This window comes from Pogonomyrmex barbatus, unplaced genomic scaffold (assembly GCF_055798465.1).
Source record: "Pogonomyrmex barbatus isolate J1 unplaced genomic scaffold, ASM5579846v1 scaffold4, whole genome shotgun sequence".
NCBI lineage: Eukaryota > Metazoa > Arthropoda > Insecta > Hymenoptera > Formicidae > Pogonomyrmex > Pogonomyrmex barbatus.
The window spans coordinates 5,614,901-5,636,098 of record NW_028297138.1 but is presented as its reverse complement, the minus strand read 5'-3'; the positions used below and the strand labels follow the sequence as shown (position 1 = coordinate 5,636,098).

General features: G+C 34.6%; 1 protein-coding gene across 11 annotated transcripts in view; it reads left to right on the top strand.

Annotated features, from left to right (window-relative positions):
• The window catches only part of LOC105422688 (trehalase), a 57,849-nt gene that overhangs the window by 22,527 nt on the left and 14,124 nt on the right, over positions 1-21,198 (top strand). For 5 of the 11 annotated variants that reach the window (XM_089081205.1, XM_089081212.1, XM_089081211.1 and 2 more), the window contains one exon: positions 16,633-16,719. In XM_089081205.1, the coding sequence (XP_088937331.1) occupies positions 16,633-16,719 (87 nt within the window). Of the gene's footprint in view, positions 1-13,961; positions 14,396-16,632; positions 17,411-21,198 lie in introns of those variants that run through there. The other 6 variants (XM_089081206.1, XM_025217227.2, XM_025217226.2 and 3 more) reach the window with 4 other exon arrangements.

Below are 21,198 nucleotides of genomic sequence, written 5' to 3'. Positions count from 1 at the left end.
GATAAGTCAGGTAAAAAAGCAATAAAATCACCTATTTTCTGAAAAATTCTTTTTCATTTTTCGACATAGTCTCCTTGGAGCTCTACACACTTAGTTCAACAGTGTTCCAATTTTTTTATCCCTTCGGAAAAATAGGAAGTCTCGAGGCCTTCAAAATACGCATCGATGACCTCCTCATCGGACGAAAATTTCTTTCCCTCGAGCCAGATTTTGAGGTTTGGGAATAGAAAGAAGTCATAAGGGGCCAAATCAGGAAAATAGGATGGATGGAACAGCAATTTGAATCTTAATTCATGCAATTTTGCCATTGCGACTGTGGAGGTGTAAGCCGGAGTATTGTCATGGTGAAAGATGACTTTTTTGCGCGCCAATCTCGGCCGTTTCGTTTGCAGCTCTTCGTACAAACGATTCAAAAGTGTAGAATAATATGCTCCTATGACTGTTTGACCCTTCTGTAAGTAGTCAATGAAGATGATTCCTGATTTGGGAATCCTAAAAAACAGTGGTCATTATCTTCCCGGCCGATAAAACAGTCTTCGTCTCCTTCGGCATACATTCACCAGGCGCTGTCCATTGCTTCAACTGTTGTTTTGACTCGGGTGTATGATGGATCCAAGTCTACGGTCGAATCGACGCCAAAAGTCTTGTGGATTGCGCTTAAGCATCGACAAACACTGCTGCGAAATATCTTTTCGCATGCGTTTTTGATCGATGGTCAGCAATCGCGACACCCATCGTGCACAAAGTTTTTTCATTTCTAATTCTTTGTGCAGGATATTATGCACCCTATCTACTGAGACGCCTATAATTTCAGCTATGTCATGCTATGTCACCTTTATTCGGTAATCTTCCATGATGATACAATGGATTTTTTCAATCGTTTCTGGCGTAGTGATTTCAATTGGACAGCCGGGGTGCGCTTCATCTTTGGTTGATGTCCGACCTCTTTTTCATTAATCCAAAAATAAACGGTCTTCAACGCTAGTGCAGAATCCCCGTGAATTCGGCTTTAATCTGCGCAGCCGTCCACTTCTTTAAATAAAAAAGTTTAATCACGGAATTTGTCTTTCTCTACTTTTATGACACTGCTGCTATGTTCACTTCCAACGTCTGCTATATGTAAACTAAGCGTCACTTTTGTCTGAAACTTGAGGTATGAGGCAGTTTGTGAATAGTGTTAATTCCTGGCCATATACTACACAGTTCATTGTAGCACTATCTCGCAAAAATTTATCTTACCTATCGAATGAGCCTCGTATTAGTTGTTATAAATTAAATTAAGAATATATATTATATATAAAATAAGAATATAAAAAACATTTTTATAATTTTTGATATTTCAAGTTTTATACATAATTCTTTAGATCACATGCACACAAAGAAATGCTTTGTGTTCGTTGGTCCTTTAATCGCTATTAAGTAGTTCGATCAGAATTTATCGTACGACGTTGTAAAGCCTGACGTTCGCAATTAATCGTCATTGTCGGAGGTGAAGGGTCAGTCTCGTCTGTCGCCCACGATCGTGAAATCAATTTTAATTGAGCTTGCGCTGATATCGTTCGCCCGCCGATTTCGCCTTGGGGTTCACTCGTGGTCTCACATGCGATTGGCGAGCACGCTTGTTGACGTCACATAGCGCAATGAAATAATTGCAGATCAGTATTCTCTCTATTGCGTTCTTTATTATTTTGTCTCTCCCCTACGAATCGACTGAGACTGATCGCGTTTGCAGACGGTGATAAAAATTTTCCACGATTTAAACTTTGCGTGTCTTGGCAAATGCGCAAAGCTCCTCTTCGTGATCTTAAAGACTAGCCATACAGTAAATTGCGCGTGTATTAGTTTCTTAGCGATGTTTAAAATTGCAAAAATTGTGATTTATAGTTTTTTTTATATTGCAAGAAAATTTTCTGATGTTCGTACAAAGTTTTGAGTATATACGATGCATATATACGACTACGTAACGTAATTTATAATACATTAACGCGAAAAGTTACACTTGACAATGTTGTTGTATATTTTACAATATTTTCCATTTTTTCAGACACGCAAAGCGAACTTCACCGGATTGATAAGATAAAAAAAACGTTACTCGATTACTTTGTTCGCGTTTCTGTATGCTGCTATTAGCATAAAATTGCATTGAAGAGATGCATTGAAATGCGCTTTATGTAAAACACCGATTGTCTCATATTGTTACAAATTCGTGGATAAGTTTACAGAACGGAGCGTTTTCAAGGTCATGATAAATGAACAGACTACACGTGACAGCAGACCTTCCACTTTCGGACGATGCGCTCATTCGCGAGTCTCGCGTTAACCAGAACTCGGATCGTACGTGCCGACAAGCACGGATCTACAATTTATCATAAATAAATATTCGCGAAGAAATATTTTCGGGAATGCCTTATTGTTATGATATGGTCATTATAACAAACTATATATGCAAAGAAATCCTTGTATAATTAATTAATGATAAATAATTTAAATGAAAGATAATATTTAAATAAAAATTAAATGAATATTTAAATAAAATAATATTTAAATGAAAATTTATAAATGACTTTATTTTATTGAATAAAATTAAAAAAATTTCTTTTTCTCTAAAAACCCTTCTCGCTCTTTTTCATTTTTTTTCTTTTTGACGACTTTTGATGTATTAAACTCTTTGATATAAGTTTGATATAATTTTTGCAATTTTTGCATATTTTAAAGTTGTATATAAATGAGAGTATATTTTGTGATGCAACACAATGTAATAATTTATTTCTTTTTTTTTACCGACTGATGAACTGCCTTATCGACGTTGTCTTTATCGACAGTTTCTTATCCATCAGTGTGTAAATCATTTTATTACGAGATCATATTAAAAGATGGCAGTATGGCTTCTTTCATGAATGAAAATTTGCATTCCGCAAAGATGCAAATGATTGATCTGTATGATCATTTGATCTATCAAATCAACGAATCTAAGCTCAACGCAATGCAGAGTATATTTTTACACATATTTTTACACACACACACACACATATATATATATATATATATATGTTCTTAAGTTTATCAAACACATATATATTTTACCTATTAGAAGTTAGCCCCCCACTTTTAGAAATAACTTATTTTGAGAGTTGTGCTGAATTGTGCTAGGTTTGTGCTACATTGTGCCCGAATTTTAAAACCGTAATGTGAAAAATGTCATAAAAAATGAAAAAAAACGACATTTTAGGCTAGCCCCCCACTTTGCGATTTTTTTAATTTTCTCGATTGTGCTAGGTTGTGCTAGGTTGTGCTAACATTGTGCCAAAATATTATCTTTAAAAAATAATAACAATAGAAGTTATGATAAAAAATAGATTTGGGAAAAAAAATATATAAATGACATTTATTCTTATATCAGTCATCTAAAGAGTATGCAAATGCATATCTAATATATATTCGCTTAGCACAAATCGGCACAATCGTCGGTTTCGTCAGCAGAACGATATGAAGGGCACTTTACTCTTGAGCGCGACCCTTCGCGCGCGCATTTTTTGTTAAAAATTCGGATTTGTAGTTATTGGATGTTCATAATATTGCATATCTGAGTTGTGCTAGCCTAGCACAAGTTGGCACAATCATAACTTTCGTCAGCACAACGATATAAAGGGCACTTTACTCTTGAACGCGGTCCTTCGCGCACGCATTTTTTGTTAAAAACTCGGATTTGTAATTATTGGATTCATAATACTACATATCTGAGTTGTGCTAGCCTAGCACAAGTTGGCACAACCGTCGATTTCGTCAGCACAACGATATGAAGGGTACTTTACTCTTGATCACGGCCCTTCGCGCACGCATTTTTTGTTAAAAACTCGGGTTTGTAATTATTGGATATTCATAATACTGCATATCTGACTTGTGCTAGGCTAGCACAACTCAGATATGCAGTATTATGAACATCCAATAACTACAAATCCGAATTTTTAACAAAAAATGCGTGCGCGAAGAACCGCGTTCAAGAGTAAAGTGCCCTTTATATCGTTGTGCTGACGAAAGTTATGGTTGTGCCAACTTGTGCTAGGCTAGCACAACTCAGATATGTAGTATTATGAATATCCAATAATTACAAACCCGAGTTTTTAACAAAAAATGCGTACGCGAAGGGCTGCGATCAAGAGTAAAGTACCCTTCATATCGTTGTGCTGACGAAATCGACGGTTGTGCCAACTTGTGCTAGGCTAGCACAACTCAGATATGCAGTATTATGGACATCCAATAACTAAAATTCCGAATTTTTAACAAAAAATGCGTGCGCGAAGGGCCGCGTTCAAGAGTAAAGTGCCCTTTATATCGTTGTGCTGACGAAACCGACGGTTGTGCCAACTTGTGCTAGGCTAGCACAACTCAGATATGCAGTATTATGAACATCCAATAACTACAAACCCGAGTTTTTAACAAAAAATGCGTGTGCGAAGGGCCGCGCTCAAGAGTAAAGTGCCCTTTATATCGTTGTGCTGACGAAAGTTATGGTTGTGCCAACTTGTGCTAGCCTAGCACAACTCAGATATGCAGTATTATGGACATCCAATAACTAAAAATCCGAATTTTTAACAAAAAATGCGTGCGCGAAGGGCCGCGCTCAAGAGTAAAGTGCCCTTTATATCGTTGTGCTGACGAAAGTTATGGTTGTGCCAACTTGTGCTAGGCTAGCACAACTCAGATATGCAGTATTATGGACATCCAATAACTACAAACCCGAGTTTTTAACAAAAAATGCGTGCGCGAAGGGCCGCGCTCAAGAGTAAAGTGCCCTTTATATCGTTGTGCTGACGAAAGTTATGGTTGTGCCAACTTGTGCTAGGCTAGCACAACTCAGATATGCAGTATTATGGACATCCAATAACTACAAATCCGAATTTTTAACAAAAAATGCATGCGCGAAGGGCCGCGCTCAAGAGTAAAGTGCCCTTTATATAGTTGTGCTGACGAAAGTTATGGTTGTGCCAACTTGGGCTAGCCTAGCACAACTCAGATATGCAGTATTATGGACATCCAATAACTAAAAATCCGAATTTTTAACAAAAAATGCGTGCGCGAAGGGCCACGTTCAAGAGTAAAGTGCTCTTTATATCGTTGTGCTGACGAAACCGACGGTTGTGCCAACTTGTGCTAAGCGAATATATATTAGATATGCATTTGCATACTCTTTAGATGACTGATATAAGAATAAATGTCATTTATATATTTTTTTTCCCAAATCTATTTTTTATCATAACTTCTATTGTTATTATTTTTTAAAGATAATATTTTGGCACAATGTTAGCACAACCTAGCACAACCTAGCACAATCGAGAAAATTAAAAAAATCGCAAAGTGGGGGGCTAGCCTAAAATGTCGTTTTTTTTCATTTTTTATGACATTTTTCACATTACGGTTTTAAAATTCGGGCACAATGTAGCACAAACCTAGCACAATTCAGCACAACTCTCAAAATAAGTTATTTCTAAAAGTGGGGGGCTAACTTCTAATAGGTATATATTTTTCTTATTCTTATTACTTCTAATTTTGTTATCTTTATTAAGCCAAGCACTTTGCTCTAATTATCTTCAATTGTTTATCGCGGTATATATATATATATATATTTGTGTTTATCAAACACAACAATCAGCCTATATACAGGGTGTCCGGCATCGGTCATATCATGTGTAAATAGAGCTAGTAAAACTGAATAGAAAAGTTCTGTATCATTTTGCAATTTTCACGATAATTATCACGAGTTATTAATACTTAAAAATGACCGTATTAGCCCGGCCCACCGGCAAATGCAAGCGAGCAGTAAAATATTCCCGCCCGGCGATCATCGTTGCTAGGCGCGCGAGGAATTGATTTCTTTAATATATTGGCTATAGCTATTGCCACTTGAAGTAAACAATTCCTCACGCGCCTATCAACGCGGTGAGATAAAACTGCCCAGTGAGACACATTCGCCGTTGCTAGACACACGTAGAGCACACTAGGCGCACGTAACATACGTAGATGAAAGCGTAGTCAATGCCGCTTGCAATTAACAACTCCACGCGTGTCTAGCGACGGCGAACGCGTGTCTCATTGGGCGGTCCTCTTTCATCGCGCGTTTGCAATTTGACTATTTTCATAAATTAATAACTCGTTAACTATTGCAAAAATCGCAAAATAGTACAAGACTTTTCGACTTAGTTTAGTCTGTTCTATTTGCATATGACCGCTTGACCTTTTTTTGGGACACCCTATATATATATATATGTATATATATAATAGGTTGATTACTCTCAATATCGCGAGATATTATCATTAATGTCGATCGCTGCTCTTATATTACGACTCGCGTTAGAAGAAACACAATCGCATATTACATAATAGAACTCACGACATTCACCGCAAGAAGGAAACCGCGACACCAGCTTCATCCATGAGATCGACTGAATAATAAAGTTAGCATCAGACTATGTGCGATTTGCGCTTCGTAATTCGCAGTTCGCTCTTCATATAAGATTTGTCGTTCGTTAAATCTTCCATAGTGTTCGTGATTTGTTATTCGTTATTCATAATGTGCGACTCGTTTATGTTATGTACTAATTCATGTTTTACTAGCAAGTATCTTATCAGTGGGCTGATGAGTCACGGAAATACATGAGTAAATACGAATTTTAACGCATAGTCTAGAATGAATTAACTAATTTATGATGAATTCATATTCTTTAATTTTGTTTAAAACTGCCTCGTTAGCGATGTGAATGATAAACAATAAATCTGCTCTTTCACACTGTTCATGAGTCTCAAATGAATAATAACGAATTGCAATCACGTGCATAATCTTATGCTTAACTTAAGTGATTCCTCTCGAATTGATCGTCATCGATCGTACGATGATCTGTGATTCCACATCTACAAAAGAATTTAATTACTATAAACTGGATTTACCGGATGTCACGAGACATTCATCTTATTCGTTTTCGTGCGCTTTTTGTCATCGGACTGAACAATTTGCGTAATTGCTCGCGCATTACATAACTGTGATTGCACGTGCAATCTTCCTTCCTTTTCCCTCGTATTTTTTTCGACATTTTTTTATCGGGCGATATGCATCGTACAAAATGAATTCTCGTGTTCTTGGCCGATAGCGATTAACTAGCGGCCGCATGACAAGAATCCTTCGGACCTCTCCTCGAAGGCGGATGCATTCGTAACTCCGTCGTTTTTCATTGAATCGTGCCTGAATAATCATATGTCGTTTCTGCATGATTTAGATGTATGCGTATCCTTAATTAACACATGTTGCGTCGATGAGTACGAACGCGAGTGCTGGGGAATGCACATAGGGAATGTATCGTCTGATGCGATAAACATATACGCGAGAAAATTTTATATTAAGTTTTATTAATACAATTTTGAATCACATTTTACTATTTTTTTATTATCAGTAGATCATCATGACTTTATAGACTAAATTACAGTACGACATAGTAAAATTTAAAATTAAATTGAGTCGCTGAATTTGAAACGTTTACATGATTTCGATATAACTTTTACTATGGCAACACTAATTTTTGTCATATAAATAAAATAATTTTTGTTAAATCGGCGCTCAAGCCATATTCTAAAGTGGAAAGTGTTAATTTTTACTATAGTATCTACTATAGTAAAAAATTACTAAATAAAAATTTTCTCTCATATATTTTTTACTTGTCTTTACAATACTAACTTTTATTCAACAAGTTTTGCCTTGTATAATATAAAAATTTTTACTAAGACAAAGTATAAAAATTACATTGCATTATTGTTTTTAAAAAAATTTGTAATTACCTGATGGTTTGTAACTTCTATTACATTATTACATTAGTAATTTTGGATATAAAGTTTTCTTTGTGCAGATGTGCTGTTGCGTGTGATGACATCTTCAATCAGAAATTTGTCCCATAATTGTGTAAGAAATAATATTATTTCTAGACGATTGATAGTTCATATTTATTATATCTCTTTAATTTTCTTACCAGTTAATTTATCGATTTTTTTATAACGGTGCAGTACACTCAGAGCTGAGAGAATCTTTTCAATGGATCAGGGTTAAATATTCACGCTTAAATATTCATTCTATTATGTGCGTCATAACAAGTGCCGTCATTTATTGGTATCATTCCGATCGATTTTCCAATTAGCTTCCGATTAGATTATTTGAGATTATTTGAGAAGTACGTGAAGTTGATATCGCGCAGAAACACGCGATTTGCGCCGAAGCACACATTCTTCGATCATGTAGCGGATGCGACCCGCATTTACTCAAGTGCGTACAGTTATATTCAATAGATGATGACGAATTCTTGAATTGCCTAATGACAGTGTCATTACGCGTGTGGTAATTAATTCCATGACACCTCTTAGTTGTCGCCTGTTGCTATTAATAATCATTTACCATCGCCGTGGCTGATCAAGTCGACCTTTCTCACTGCGGATTGAGTTCGTCTGTAACAATCTTGGTCCGAGATGCGATCATATAATTAATTAATTTTCGTTAATTCATATTTGACAAAAAAGGTTTGGGTTTTACATTAATGAGCCTGCTAAAAATATTATTATTTCTCAATGTATTTCTCAATGCTTATTATTTCTCAATGTATTTTTAGATTGAACTTATATCAAACAAACTTAACTCAAACATCTGTTTAAGAATACATATTGTTCTAATAATAATTTTAGACTGTAGTGATTGATCGCTCTTGGAAAGATTGAAATCTATTTCGGATAAAAACGTTAATTATTTACTGTTTCATGTACTTTCGTGTGGAACAGTCGTTTAAATATGCGACACAAAAAAAAACAAGATTTTTACGTAAGCTGATTGTGTGTTGATTGATGAGCGTGATAGATGTTATTCATCCTTGCACAAGCTTACATATAGTGATACGAGTCTAAATTATTGTACATATCATGTCCGATTCTTTGTCGGTTAAACCAGAAATGCGTCAGACAAACTTGAATATGTTGATATTAAGAGTATTTAATTATTAAAAGACAATATGCTAAATAATACATTGATATATTTAAAAAATTTATTATTTTTATTATATTATAATTATAGTTAATATCTATATAGATATTGATAGATAATTGTTCGGGGAACAAAGGACAAAAGGATAAGCAAATTGATATTACTTATTGGCGGAATATAAAGTATATCCCTATTCTAAAGAAAAACAGAACATCATGATTAGATCACTCTTCACCTGTTTCTCACTTTCTATTTATAATTGTTTATATATAATACAATTATAAATTGATTATTGTATATAATTATTAATTCATACAAAAAAATAGAGAAAATAATCTTTTAGATACTTAAAAATGTTTAATATATATAGAATTTTTAATTGTATGTAATTTTTGTTATACAAAATTTGTATGTCAAAAAATAAATATGATAGAAATTTATTAATGCTTGAGGAATTGGATAAGAATGATGAAAAAAAGAAGAGAGGATTTCCCGGAAAGAGATAAGTACGGGATGCATGGCTGTCATCACATGCGTAAACACCGACGATTCTAGCTCATCATACTCAAATATATTCATCGTGCACTAGAACATCCATCAATCGAGATCGTTGTCTTACGCCGTTAATCAATCTATGTTAATAAGCGGACATATATCTAGTTATAGCGCACAAATCCTCTTAAAGATGTCGTATCAACTATATATCGAAATTTTTTTTTGGATTATCCTATTTGAAACCATCTTTGATATCGAAAATTTAATGTGATATTCTAAATTAGCGGTTTCTCTGCATAAAATCCATTCTTCATATTCTGACAGTAACGTTTGTCGGTGTCATGAATCACTGTCAAAAACACATGCGGTAATTGCGGCGACAGATTGATGCGAATCGGAAGTTACAGCGTCCCATCAACTTGCTATGACAATTTCGCGATATTTTTTTTTTTTTTGACACCAAAAATATGTTATTAACGTCGTACGGAGTCGAGATTTTAATCGCGAGACTCAGAAACGAGAGACGAAGAAAAGATACCCATGAAGATAATTGACTCGAGCAACGGTGATTCTCGAACCTCGTGGCTCGGCGACGACACCCGCCGGCAGAAACTATTCAGCATGGCCTCTTATTGCCACCAACCCTCCACACACACCGACCTATTTCCGGCTAAAAATAGCCAATAGAATGATTGTCGCTAAAATGATGTCCACTCGAGCGCGGCGTGTTGCGATTAATTGTAAGTGCGAAGGCGCCGTAACGCAATCTCTCGTGTTACCTTTGGCTGCTTTTGTGTTCGAATCTTATGCCTTCTATCGCGTGAATTTTCTTTAAACAAGAAAGAAAAGATTTCAAAGATCGATTTAACAATTCTCGTAAACATGGATGAAATTGAATTAGCCAAAATGACAACAGTTTCACCGGTCTATTATGTTGTATTTATAGGTACATTTATAAATTTTATCTGAAATCCTTGTTTCTTCTGCATCGTTCAAGATGTTAAAGCATAATTTATTATATGGCGGTTCGCAAAAATTACATTCTGTATTATATAAATAAAAAGTTGAGAGGATAATTCTATTGAATTTCTCGATTTTTTGTATTGTCTCATTAAAGTGCAAATTATCTTTAATGGGGGTTGATCTTTGCAAGTAATTTCGCTTGTAATAGCGCTTGTTTCTTTAATGATAAGATTAAAAACAACGTTATCATCCATTATCATCTCTCACAGAATGACAATTCGACATTCTTGAACATCGAATAGTACTTCATAATATTTATCTGCTCCTTCACACTGTGATACTGAACTAGAATATAATTTTTAAATTATTTAAAAATTACTAAGTTACAGAAATAAATGCAACAATTGTGTGCAATTATTGCTGAGACATTTCTATCTACAAATAATGTTACTAAATTTATTTTCCGTAATATTTTAATCGGTATACGATGCAATTGTTAATGGGTAATTCGATATTTTGCTTTGAAATAAGTTTCGCGATACGTTTGAGATAACTCTCGTGAAATGTTCCTCTTACTTATCCCGAGCTAAAATGGTTCCAATTTTTCTCTTACTTATTCCGAGTTAAAATGGTTTCAATTTTCGATGACAAATAAGAAGAAAGTCAATCCATACCAAAAATCGATTTTGCAATTTTTACGTTTGTATAATTTAATTAAGACGGAGCGCTACGCACAAAAAAACGTCATCCGATCGCGCTCGGCAAGGCTAGTCTCGCAAAACATCTCGAGGGAAAGTATTAAAAGAAAGTTTATACACAATTAATCTCCTCTACACTTCGTCGAAATCGGGTAGTTAAGACAAGATTAAGTCGGATAATTGTTCAAGAGTATCGCGTAAACCAGTTTTTCCGCGAAAAGCAGATTCTGCTTGCCGATTAACGAACACAATGAATGTTAATTTTGTTAATAAGAAACGTTCTTCCATTTGTCATGGACACGCGACAATATATTAATTGTCTGCAAAGACTTGCAAATACAAGCAGAAATAATCGTACCTGTAAAATAATTGTAGATTACCGCGTCTTTAAACAAGGCGAACAGCTTAATTGTCAGTGATTTCGTTATCCCGAACAAGAATCGTGCTCGATAAGAGAATTAAATCGTTTTAATTACATTCATTACGCTGAGTGTTCTTTTAATATTATAATAGCGAATTTCGTTCGTTGAAATAGCGTTGAAACAGCTGCAAAAATTGGAAAATAAAATGATATAAAAAATGATGATTGTGATTTAATAAATGATAGTTTGATATACATAAAGTTGTTTAGTTTTAATTACATACAACTGACTGAGTTAATTAATCTCATCATGTTAAGGAAACAAATAACCGCGGTCTTAGTATCGTCTATGATATTAGTCTATGATTTCGAATACATGACGCAACGAAAAGTAATGTTACATGTTGAAATCTGACTGGGATCAAGTCATTGCACCGCATAAAGCTATCTGTAGCTTGTTAATTTGTAAACGGTCATAGGAAAACTTGACTCGAACTGCTGAATTTGTAAACCCGGCATTTGAATCGCGTTTGAATCTTGAAAACATGATGACTCGGAAAAGGAAGTGCCCGATTATATAAAGTTGCACGAAACTTGGTCCAAAAATTGTTTCGCCATCGTAACGATATATGATGGCAGCAGAAAAACGATCGTGATGTGCCAATTTTTGTCGAGGAGGCTGTACAGGCGCGAGATATAGATAAGATATCGAGATTAGACAGCAGATAATGAAACGCAGATGCAAGAAATAGGTGAAGAATGATCTTCTGAATCATGATGTTCTGTTTTTCTTTAGAATAGGGACGTACTTTATATTCCGCCGATGAGTAATATCCATCTGCTTATCCTTTTGTCCTTTGTCTTTTGTTCTCCGGATAATGTATTTGTATTGAACGACGGACAATTAAATAAATGTTATGCATATGTGCATATGTACCTGCCGCCGTTTAGAATAATGTAACTCGTGACTGTTCACTCGTTAGGAACGTGAGTGGAAAGCTCAAAGCTGTGGTGATTCAAAGTATTATAAAAAGGATTATATAATATCGATTGCGCAATGATAGATGAGGAGGGTATGTGCATTTCTTCTATTTAACCGTCACGATTTCTGTCGATACGATCATTATCAAGAAACAACACGATGACGAAAAAACGATTAACATGCACAATATTATCGATTAATGGTGAATGATAATCCATGATATCTGTGAGACGATTCAATTTTATATTACGATAGCACGGCGGTTTTACGCTGATCATTCGCCGTTTCACCGGTCAGCACAATCAATCTTTTTTCGCGGCATCTAGTTGATATAACCTTGAAGTATATTTTCGCTTATTGTCAATGAACCATGGCATACGACCTACTTTTTACTTGCACGAAACGAATCGTTTCGTGCAAGTAATGATCGTTTTGTCGATTTTTTATGAATTTAGCAATACACTTTGTTCCGTCGAGTGAATTTACGGACTCTTCGAAAAAGAGAAAAGAACTCTCCGATTGCCGCAATAACTTTTGCTTATTACAACTAGGTAGAACGGTTTCTTAAATATGTTATATTTAAACGTCACTTCTGACGTTTATTTATTTCTCATCAGTTGTGCACAGTTCTCAATTTTGTACGTTCCTGCGATACTTTCACTATTTGCGCCAGCGATCGACGTCATGAGCACTATAAGCAGAGAAATTGTGAATTAAGACGTCAGAGCTCGATTAACGTTTGCGTATATGATTTTTTTATATCTTGACATTTTCTTATCCGCAAAAAGAAGTTTTAATAATATCCTTTATATAATTTTCCCTACTTATAAGAGACATTAAAAATAACTCGAACTTATGAATGTCATTTAATATGTGATTGTAAACGATTCCGTCAATTTTAATACGTATAACTTTGATTTATCGCGAAACGTGTTTATATTAAAAATAATATTTAAGATTCTACGTCACACATTCAAGTATCTAAATGTCCTTTCGTTTAGCTTTAAACGTGTGTAATTTTTTTGTAATCTTCTCAGCATATACTAGATTCTTATCTGTATAATCGTCGAAAATGATATCTAAAAAGGTTTGTTCGCGCGCATGTGTACGAGAGACGTTTATGATATCCGCGATTTAATCGTCGGTCATTGTCATCCGATCTTATTTACAGATTCATTTTCGTTTTCCAAAACGCACGCAACATCAGTAACAACAACCTCTCTTAGATCCGGATCATTCTCCCTTTCTCTCTTTTGCGCGTGCCCGCGCGCGCGTATCTTTACGTCCCGCCATGAATGCGTCTCAAGTTTGAATCCGACATGGAGTGTGTGTGTCCCATGTCGACCAATCGGCGCAACTACCGCGCCGCTTTTGTCCAATCGACGGCCACGCCGTCGGAGGCTCGACTTGTAACGCGGTGTGACGTAACACTGTTTAAAAGGCGAGCCGCGTGGGACGCGCGAATCAGTCGCACGACGCACGTTGCACCGTGTGCATTGCTGGAGGAGCTGAGGAGTCAGGAGGAGTCGGATTCCCGTCGGCGGGAAAGAGAGAGAGAGACTAGTGCATCGTCGGCGTGTATCTCCTTCTCTCCTTTCCTCTTTCGTTTTTTCTCTTCTTCCTTCTCTTCTATCTCCCGTTTCTCCCGTTTCTCAGATCCTCATCCTATCCAATTCTATCTCGCATACATCGGAGATCTCGTCGTCCAGCATTAGTAGCTGCAATTAGACTAGCCGCGTGTGCGTTTCTGTCACTGAACCGTTACGCTCTTGAGGGATAATTTTACACGACGAGTTGGCGCACGATCAGGAGTGGAGCGATCACGCTATTCGAAGAAAAAGATACGCAAAGGTTGATTGTAAGTGGTTATGCGCGCGTCGAGATAAGAGGTACTTTAATTGTAAAGATTGATTTATCGTATCTTGATCATTTCCTTAAAATCCTTATATAAATAAGATCAAAATGAGGATCAAACATTCACAGTTACTTGTACTGTGCTCTCGTTTGTTGTAATCTCAAAATTTTTTTACGATTATATGACCGATTACATTATCACGATATCAGAGGGTGCTATAATGAAACGTATTGTTAATTTATAATTTTGTTCCATTGAATCATGGTTAATCAAATAATCGGTCACGGGCGTTATGCCGTGTTTCGCAACATAGCTATTCGAAAACTAGCTGGCCTTCTTATTTTCGCGTATCTATTAACCTTTCAGAGATATATATAAACTTAAAACAATTACACAATTTTTATATATATATATATATATACATACACATATATAATTGCGCACGCGTGTTTGAGAGGGAGAAGAGGAAATCTTAAACTATGTCACGAAAGTTATTGATAATTATTTGATAATAAATATTTAGTCCTTATTTAATACTGATTTGATTTATTCGTTCAATTCATATATCGTAATTAAGGCAGGTAACACGTGTCGCTCTCGTGGTCACTCTGTGATTAAATGTAGCCGATGCCATTTAGAGACGGAAATAAGTGCAAGCGATGTCAATTTGGTGACTGATATTGACAAACTTAACAAGCGTATCGCTGATACATGCACACGTTTCAATGGCGAGCGATCATGCAGAAAATAAAACGCATCTTAAAACTTGCGATCAGAATTTCGTATTTATAATCCAGAATTTTGTTTTTGATCTTATTTTAATTATAAAAGTAATTTATCTATAATTATAAAACTATACTTAAACTATAATTATAAAAGTAATTATATATGACTCAAATGAAGTCACGTTGTAACTAATCTTTTAATCTTTTAATAGCTTGAAAAAACTAAATTGTTGAATTTTAATAGTAATATGTTATAATTTAAATGAATGACTTATTATATCAATAATCATGTAATATATAAATTAAATAAAATAAATATATTATTAAATATATTGTTATATGTTAATTGTATTGTTAAAGGATAATTTTATTAAATAATTTAATTTTGTCAAATTCAAGATTAATTTTTTCAAATTATTAAAAAAATCAGTTACATTATTATGGAACACTTATTTTTTTAATCAATTAGTTAGGATAAATTTCTCAGTACATTTACATTGACGAATTGAATTGCGATTCTATGAAATTTGCAGACTATGTTTGTTCATGCAGGTACCTGTTACATTATTAGTATTAATTACGACACGTGATATATTTACAGATAATTTACAAAACCCAAATATAATATTTTCAATCCAGGTTCCGTTGCCGAGAAATGTTTGAAATTATCCAAGGCTTCTTGACGAGGTCAATTTTGCTCGCAAAACTGATGGGACTTATTGCAATCTTACGTTAAAATGTTTGCTTACAAAAATATAAAAACTTTATTTTCTTTTTTTTTATTTTGTTTGTTAACAAAGTCACAATGCTTGATTACCGTTACCGTCTTTCATAAATTTGTCGAATTATTATTTTCAAATTCATAAATGATTCATTGCGATAGATGCTCAAGATCATTCTTTACTGTATGATATATTTATCATCCCCGTGATCAGCACGGCGTTGTAACACACACCCAATTATTTTAATGTGACTCACAAATCATAGACTCAGCTCGTCGCATAAATCAGACGCAGCTCGTCGCATAATTCAGACGCGTTGAGTGTAATTAGCTAATGAGAGTATAGCAATCGATTTACCGGTGCGGTTATTAGACTATTGCTACGTGGATAAGTTTAGTTTCCTTGAGACAAGAACGTAGTAAGAATCGAACGGTTGTTCGCGGACGCAGTGAAAGAAAAAACCGTACTATATATTTTTCCATTTTCCGAGAATATCGTTTTCATTAAAAAATGACATTATTTGATTCACTTTAATTTGTTTTCATGGACGAGTTTGCTAAATGCGTAAAATTTTATAGTTAAAATTAAATTAACTTGATGAGATATTTTATTTCTGCAAGTTTTACTAATTTCACATGTCTAATTTTAATCATATGTAGTGAGAAATGCTCTGCGAAGATATTGCGAATATAAATGTAAAAATATATAAAAATTATAAATGTATAAAGAATATGCATATAAGCGATTGCGATATTAATAGAGAAATGTTTTTCATGAGAAATTCATGCATGTCTAATTTAATTTTTTTTTTTTTTGTATTGCAGAGGAGATGCGGCCTCGCTGTTGGAGCTGAGACCGCCGCGTCGGCTGCGAAAATTCGTAGGCCCGCATCCGAAATCGATCACGAAAAAGTAAGGATCATTCGTGTCAGGATCATCCCGCGTTATCATCCTCGTGTCCTTCGAGAGACACTGTGTCGAATCGAGCCGAGGCTAAGCAAAAATAAAAACAAATATCAAAAATCGAACAACGGAGGGAGAAACATTTAACGAAGAAGGCAAAGCCGCGATCAAGAGTGAAAGAGGAAGAGAGAGAAGGAAAAATAAAAGAAACGTTTAAAAAAAGAAAGCGCGCGTACACGATTGTAACATCGAGAAGAGAGCAGCTTTTCGTTTCTTAAATGAAAAGAGGGAAAGTCGGAGAAAGACGTCGTTAAAATCCAACTTTCGGTATACGCATTGTTAGTTTTTTTCTTGTTTTCATTATACGCTATTTTTTCGTAAAGCTTTAAGAAAAAAAATTGACACGCGCGTGCTTCTATAACTTGTGTGTAACGTAAAATCAAATCGTGATACTCGATCGACGATACAACGTAATAAGAAACGAGCAAAAAAAAGATAGATTGTACACATACGTGATAGTAGTACGCAATCGAGAGGGGCGCCGAAAATCGGTAGTCGAAAACGAAAAAATGGCCCCGATATGCTCCGTTTTGATGTTTCGTCCTCTGGTGCACGCTGCGTTCTTCACGTTCCTCGTCGTTCTTCCGAGTTCTGCTATCGCGGATAACACGGGCACGATGAAACCGCCCCCATGCTCAAGGTAAGTGTCTCAGAGAACCACCCAAAAACGAAATTCCAGTTTCCACTCGTTATTTTTTTTTATCTATCCCGATTACTATCGGTTTGAAAAATTTTTTATTCTCGTTTTTCACGTCGCGTCACCGTTCGCGATGGATAATGAATTCGCTCATTGTTAACAGATAATTGCTTAAACCAATAGTTGCTGAAACCGATTGCCAGCTTTAGCTTTTGAAATTGCGATAAACTGCAAGTTGATTTTTCGTCGCATATTGTTGGAAACTTTTAACGTTAGTTTCTATTTATAATTTAGCGTCAAATAGCGTTAAAAATATTTTTGTCGTTCATTTTTTATTGTCTATCTTTAAAAGTATATTATGTTTTTTCGATATGTATCCGTTCTTAGTTAACGTTGAAGAATACGAAGATGAGAGAAAAATCTTGAATAAAATGTTTGAGAATTTTTCGGCGCAAATTCATCTTGTTCGCAGCGATTTATGTATCTTGTGATCTTGTCAGAAACAGACACTCGAAGTGCTTTACGCCATTGACTTATACGTAAGCGATTACGTTAGGTGCGTATAATTGCATAAAATCTCATCCCAATTATTGTATACCTATCTCACTAACTATCATTTACTGAAGTGGAATTACAAAATGACATAGAATTAATTAGGACTGGGCATTACTACATTTTGTACGCATCCGCATATGAGATTACAGGTTATTATATATATATATAAAAAAAAAAAAAAAAAAAAAAAGAACGAGAAAAGTCCAAATTTTCTAGTGAATTTATATCTTCTCAGTGTTTAATAATGATTCTTTAATTTAAAACAACAAATAATGATGCTTTGCGTCAGAATTATTTATTGGCCGCGTATGAAAATGAATTTGTTTAGACCATCTTTTTTTAGAATTGATTGTTTGTTGCACTTGATTTAAAATTATTCTGATTGTTATTAAAAATAGACGAAAAACTGCAACAAAAATTTGTGTAGTTGCCAGAAATTAATCGCGCAACAGAACGATACAAAGTAGAATCATAACTGTAGAATCTTGGATATAATTGCCAAAGTATCGTTACCACACTGCTTTACTCAAGGAAATTTAATCAAAAATGAATCTTATGAAATAAGATAAAATACTTATGAAATAAGTATGAAATAAGATAAAATACTTTGAATGAATATTTATAATTCTGTCATTAAAAAAAAAAATAAATATTTTTATATAAGACATTTAAGAGATTTTAACATTTAAAGAGTTTTGAACTCATACTTATTTAGATATTTATCATTTTCATTTATCAGAAAATCGCGTTTCTATGACAGTAAACAATATTAATTCTGACAGTCGGTCTTATGTATCAGACGCATCGAGGAAATGGGACGAGACTTCAAATAATCTGTCGACAACGACAAGGCAAGTCGTTCATACGGTGATAAAAATAGTCGCGTCACGTATATAAGTCATCCGTAAGTTTTCTCAGTGGATTAGCAAACAATTTTGTTTGCAATAAAATTGCCTGTTTTCATTTTACTATGTCTTAAAATTTATATTATTTATATCTGAATTTTGTGAAATATTTTTTACTATTTTTATTACATTTTTTAATAAAATATATTTTTTTCTATATAATATTAATTTATCAAAATGACATTTTTGTTAAGCATAGTAATGATTCATAATTTACAGATTAAAATGTCTGTAACATCAAATTTTTATTATTTGAAACTTTCCAAATGATTCTTTTATTTTATTTTGACGTACAAATCATATATTGCAGAGATGTACGGAAAAAAGTTATCCGCTTTCGAAATTAGATTTATAAAATTTTAAATATACCACTGTTCTTTTATACGTTTATTGTTATTTTATTTGGAAAAAAAAAAGAATAATTATTCGAGAAATAAATGATCGAAAATTAATTATTGACGAAAAATTATCATTGAACGCCCGATTTCGAAGGAGACCGAAGAGATAAGAATAATAGTTAGATTTGAATGAGTTTGCCACTTTGCAAATTTTACGTTCTTTTTCCTTAACAAGTGCAACGCGATTGTACAGCATAATCTAGTGGCTCTGACGCACTAAGGAATCTGTGTCGATGTTTTAAACGAACGGGATTATGTATGCGGTATTGTATTAGCGAGCACGCGTGACGCGAGCATTTAGGGAAATGACCTTAGCAATGAACCTCGTCCTGAAATGAGACGCGTGTCAAGTTGGGCTCTAAATTAACGTGTTCCGCAAGCACAATGAGCGTGACCTTTACGCGTCTGCACATGCATGCATGTGTGCACATGCTAATGGCGGACCTCATGTATATACATACGTCGACTTGCAACGGAAACTTTTCACTCGCGCGATCGATGATGCGTCTCCAGCATCTCTGCCTAAGAAAAATTCAGCATTCATTATTGTGCACGCCGAAAAAAGCTCGCGTTTTGGCGAGAAGCGTGTCTAGAGCACAGAATTATCGAGATTTTATATACTCATTTTATATGCTCGTTTAAATGTAAATGAAAAATACATTATTAAAGTTCGCGCGCGCACGCGCGCGCGGATGTGTATGTGTATGGTGACGTTCTAAAAATATTTTATTTGAGATATTTAACGTATTTTTAACCGAATGATTACTCGGTATAGATATATACAAAGAAAGAAGGTTGGCATATTATGAAACTGCTTTTTACAGATACATCACGGTTTTTAAACGAAGCAATGAAGGATATCGAATGTTGTTAACACTACATAAGATAAAGCCGTGGACGATATCGTAGTGTGTTCTCCATAAACGCTATATATTTTTTCAAGAAGCCATCAGAAGAAATTTTATTATTTTATTATACTTTGATATTTTTACAGAATTGATATACAAGAGCATTATTGAAACAAAATCAAAATTTATTATTTTGACTTTATAATTTTATAAAGAGTTTTGGTCACGAGATTTTAATCAAGTCAGAAATGATGGTATTTATATATTGAAATTCCTAGAGAAATCGAACATTTTCGTGTATATTTATGACTTCGCGGATTTTGGCGTTACGCCATCTGATTTAAAACAAAATTTATCAACACTCTCCACAATGCAGAAAGAAATTAGTCAATGATGATATATATATATATATATATATATATATATATATATATATGTATGTATATGTATATCCGGTATTTATTTCTTGATAAATCATAAAATTACTTAAAAAAAAAAACATAATAACTCTCTTCCTAAAGTGCTCAAGGATCACGATGTTGTAATTTGTGGATGATGATAGGTTCCGGTGTGGAATTACCTACGAATTCGCGGATATATGAAATTCGGTAATGTTTTCCAAGAAGACAAGGTGTTTTCATACACCTCGCGCATCACATGATGCAAACATGTTTGTGAGGTATAAGCGTGTCGCGACATAGACAGATCCGTGGCGAGATCCAAATCATGTCGGCGAGATAACATGCACCGAGTATATCCGGTAATGGGCGCACATTTCATGAGTGCGACAATGACGAACTGCTGATCTTTGTCGAAATCTTTTTGTTTTCCCAAGTCGGCGCGTGTCTCATCTTTAATCGTGGCATGACGAAAGCGAATGTAGGATATATGACGATGATGCATAAGGGATACGAGAGGCCGAATGCGCTCAGAGCGAAGTAAATTGATTCTTCCGGAGATCTTTCGAATGACGTCTTAATAAAGTGGCGCGATCAGGCCACTTCTTGGCTCGCATGATATCTCAGTCTAAGATGCGCACCGAATTTGACGTGAAACTTAGTTCGAGGCATTCGCTTATACATAAA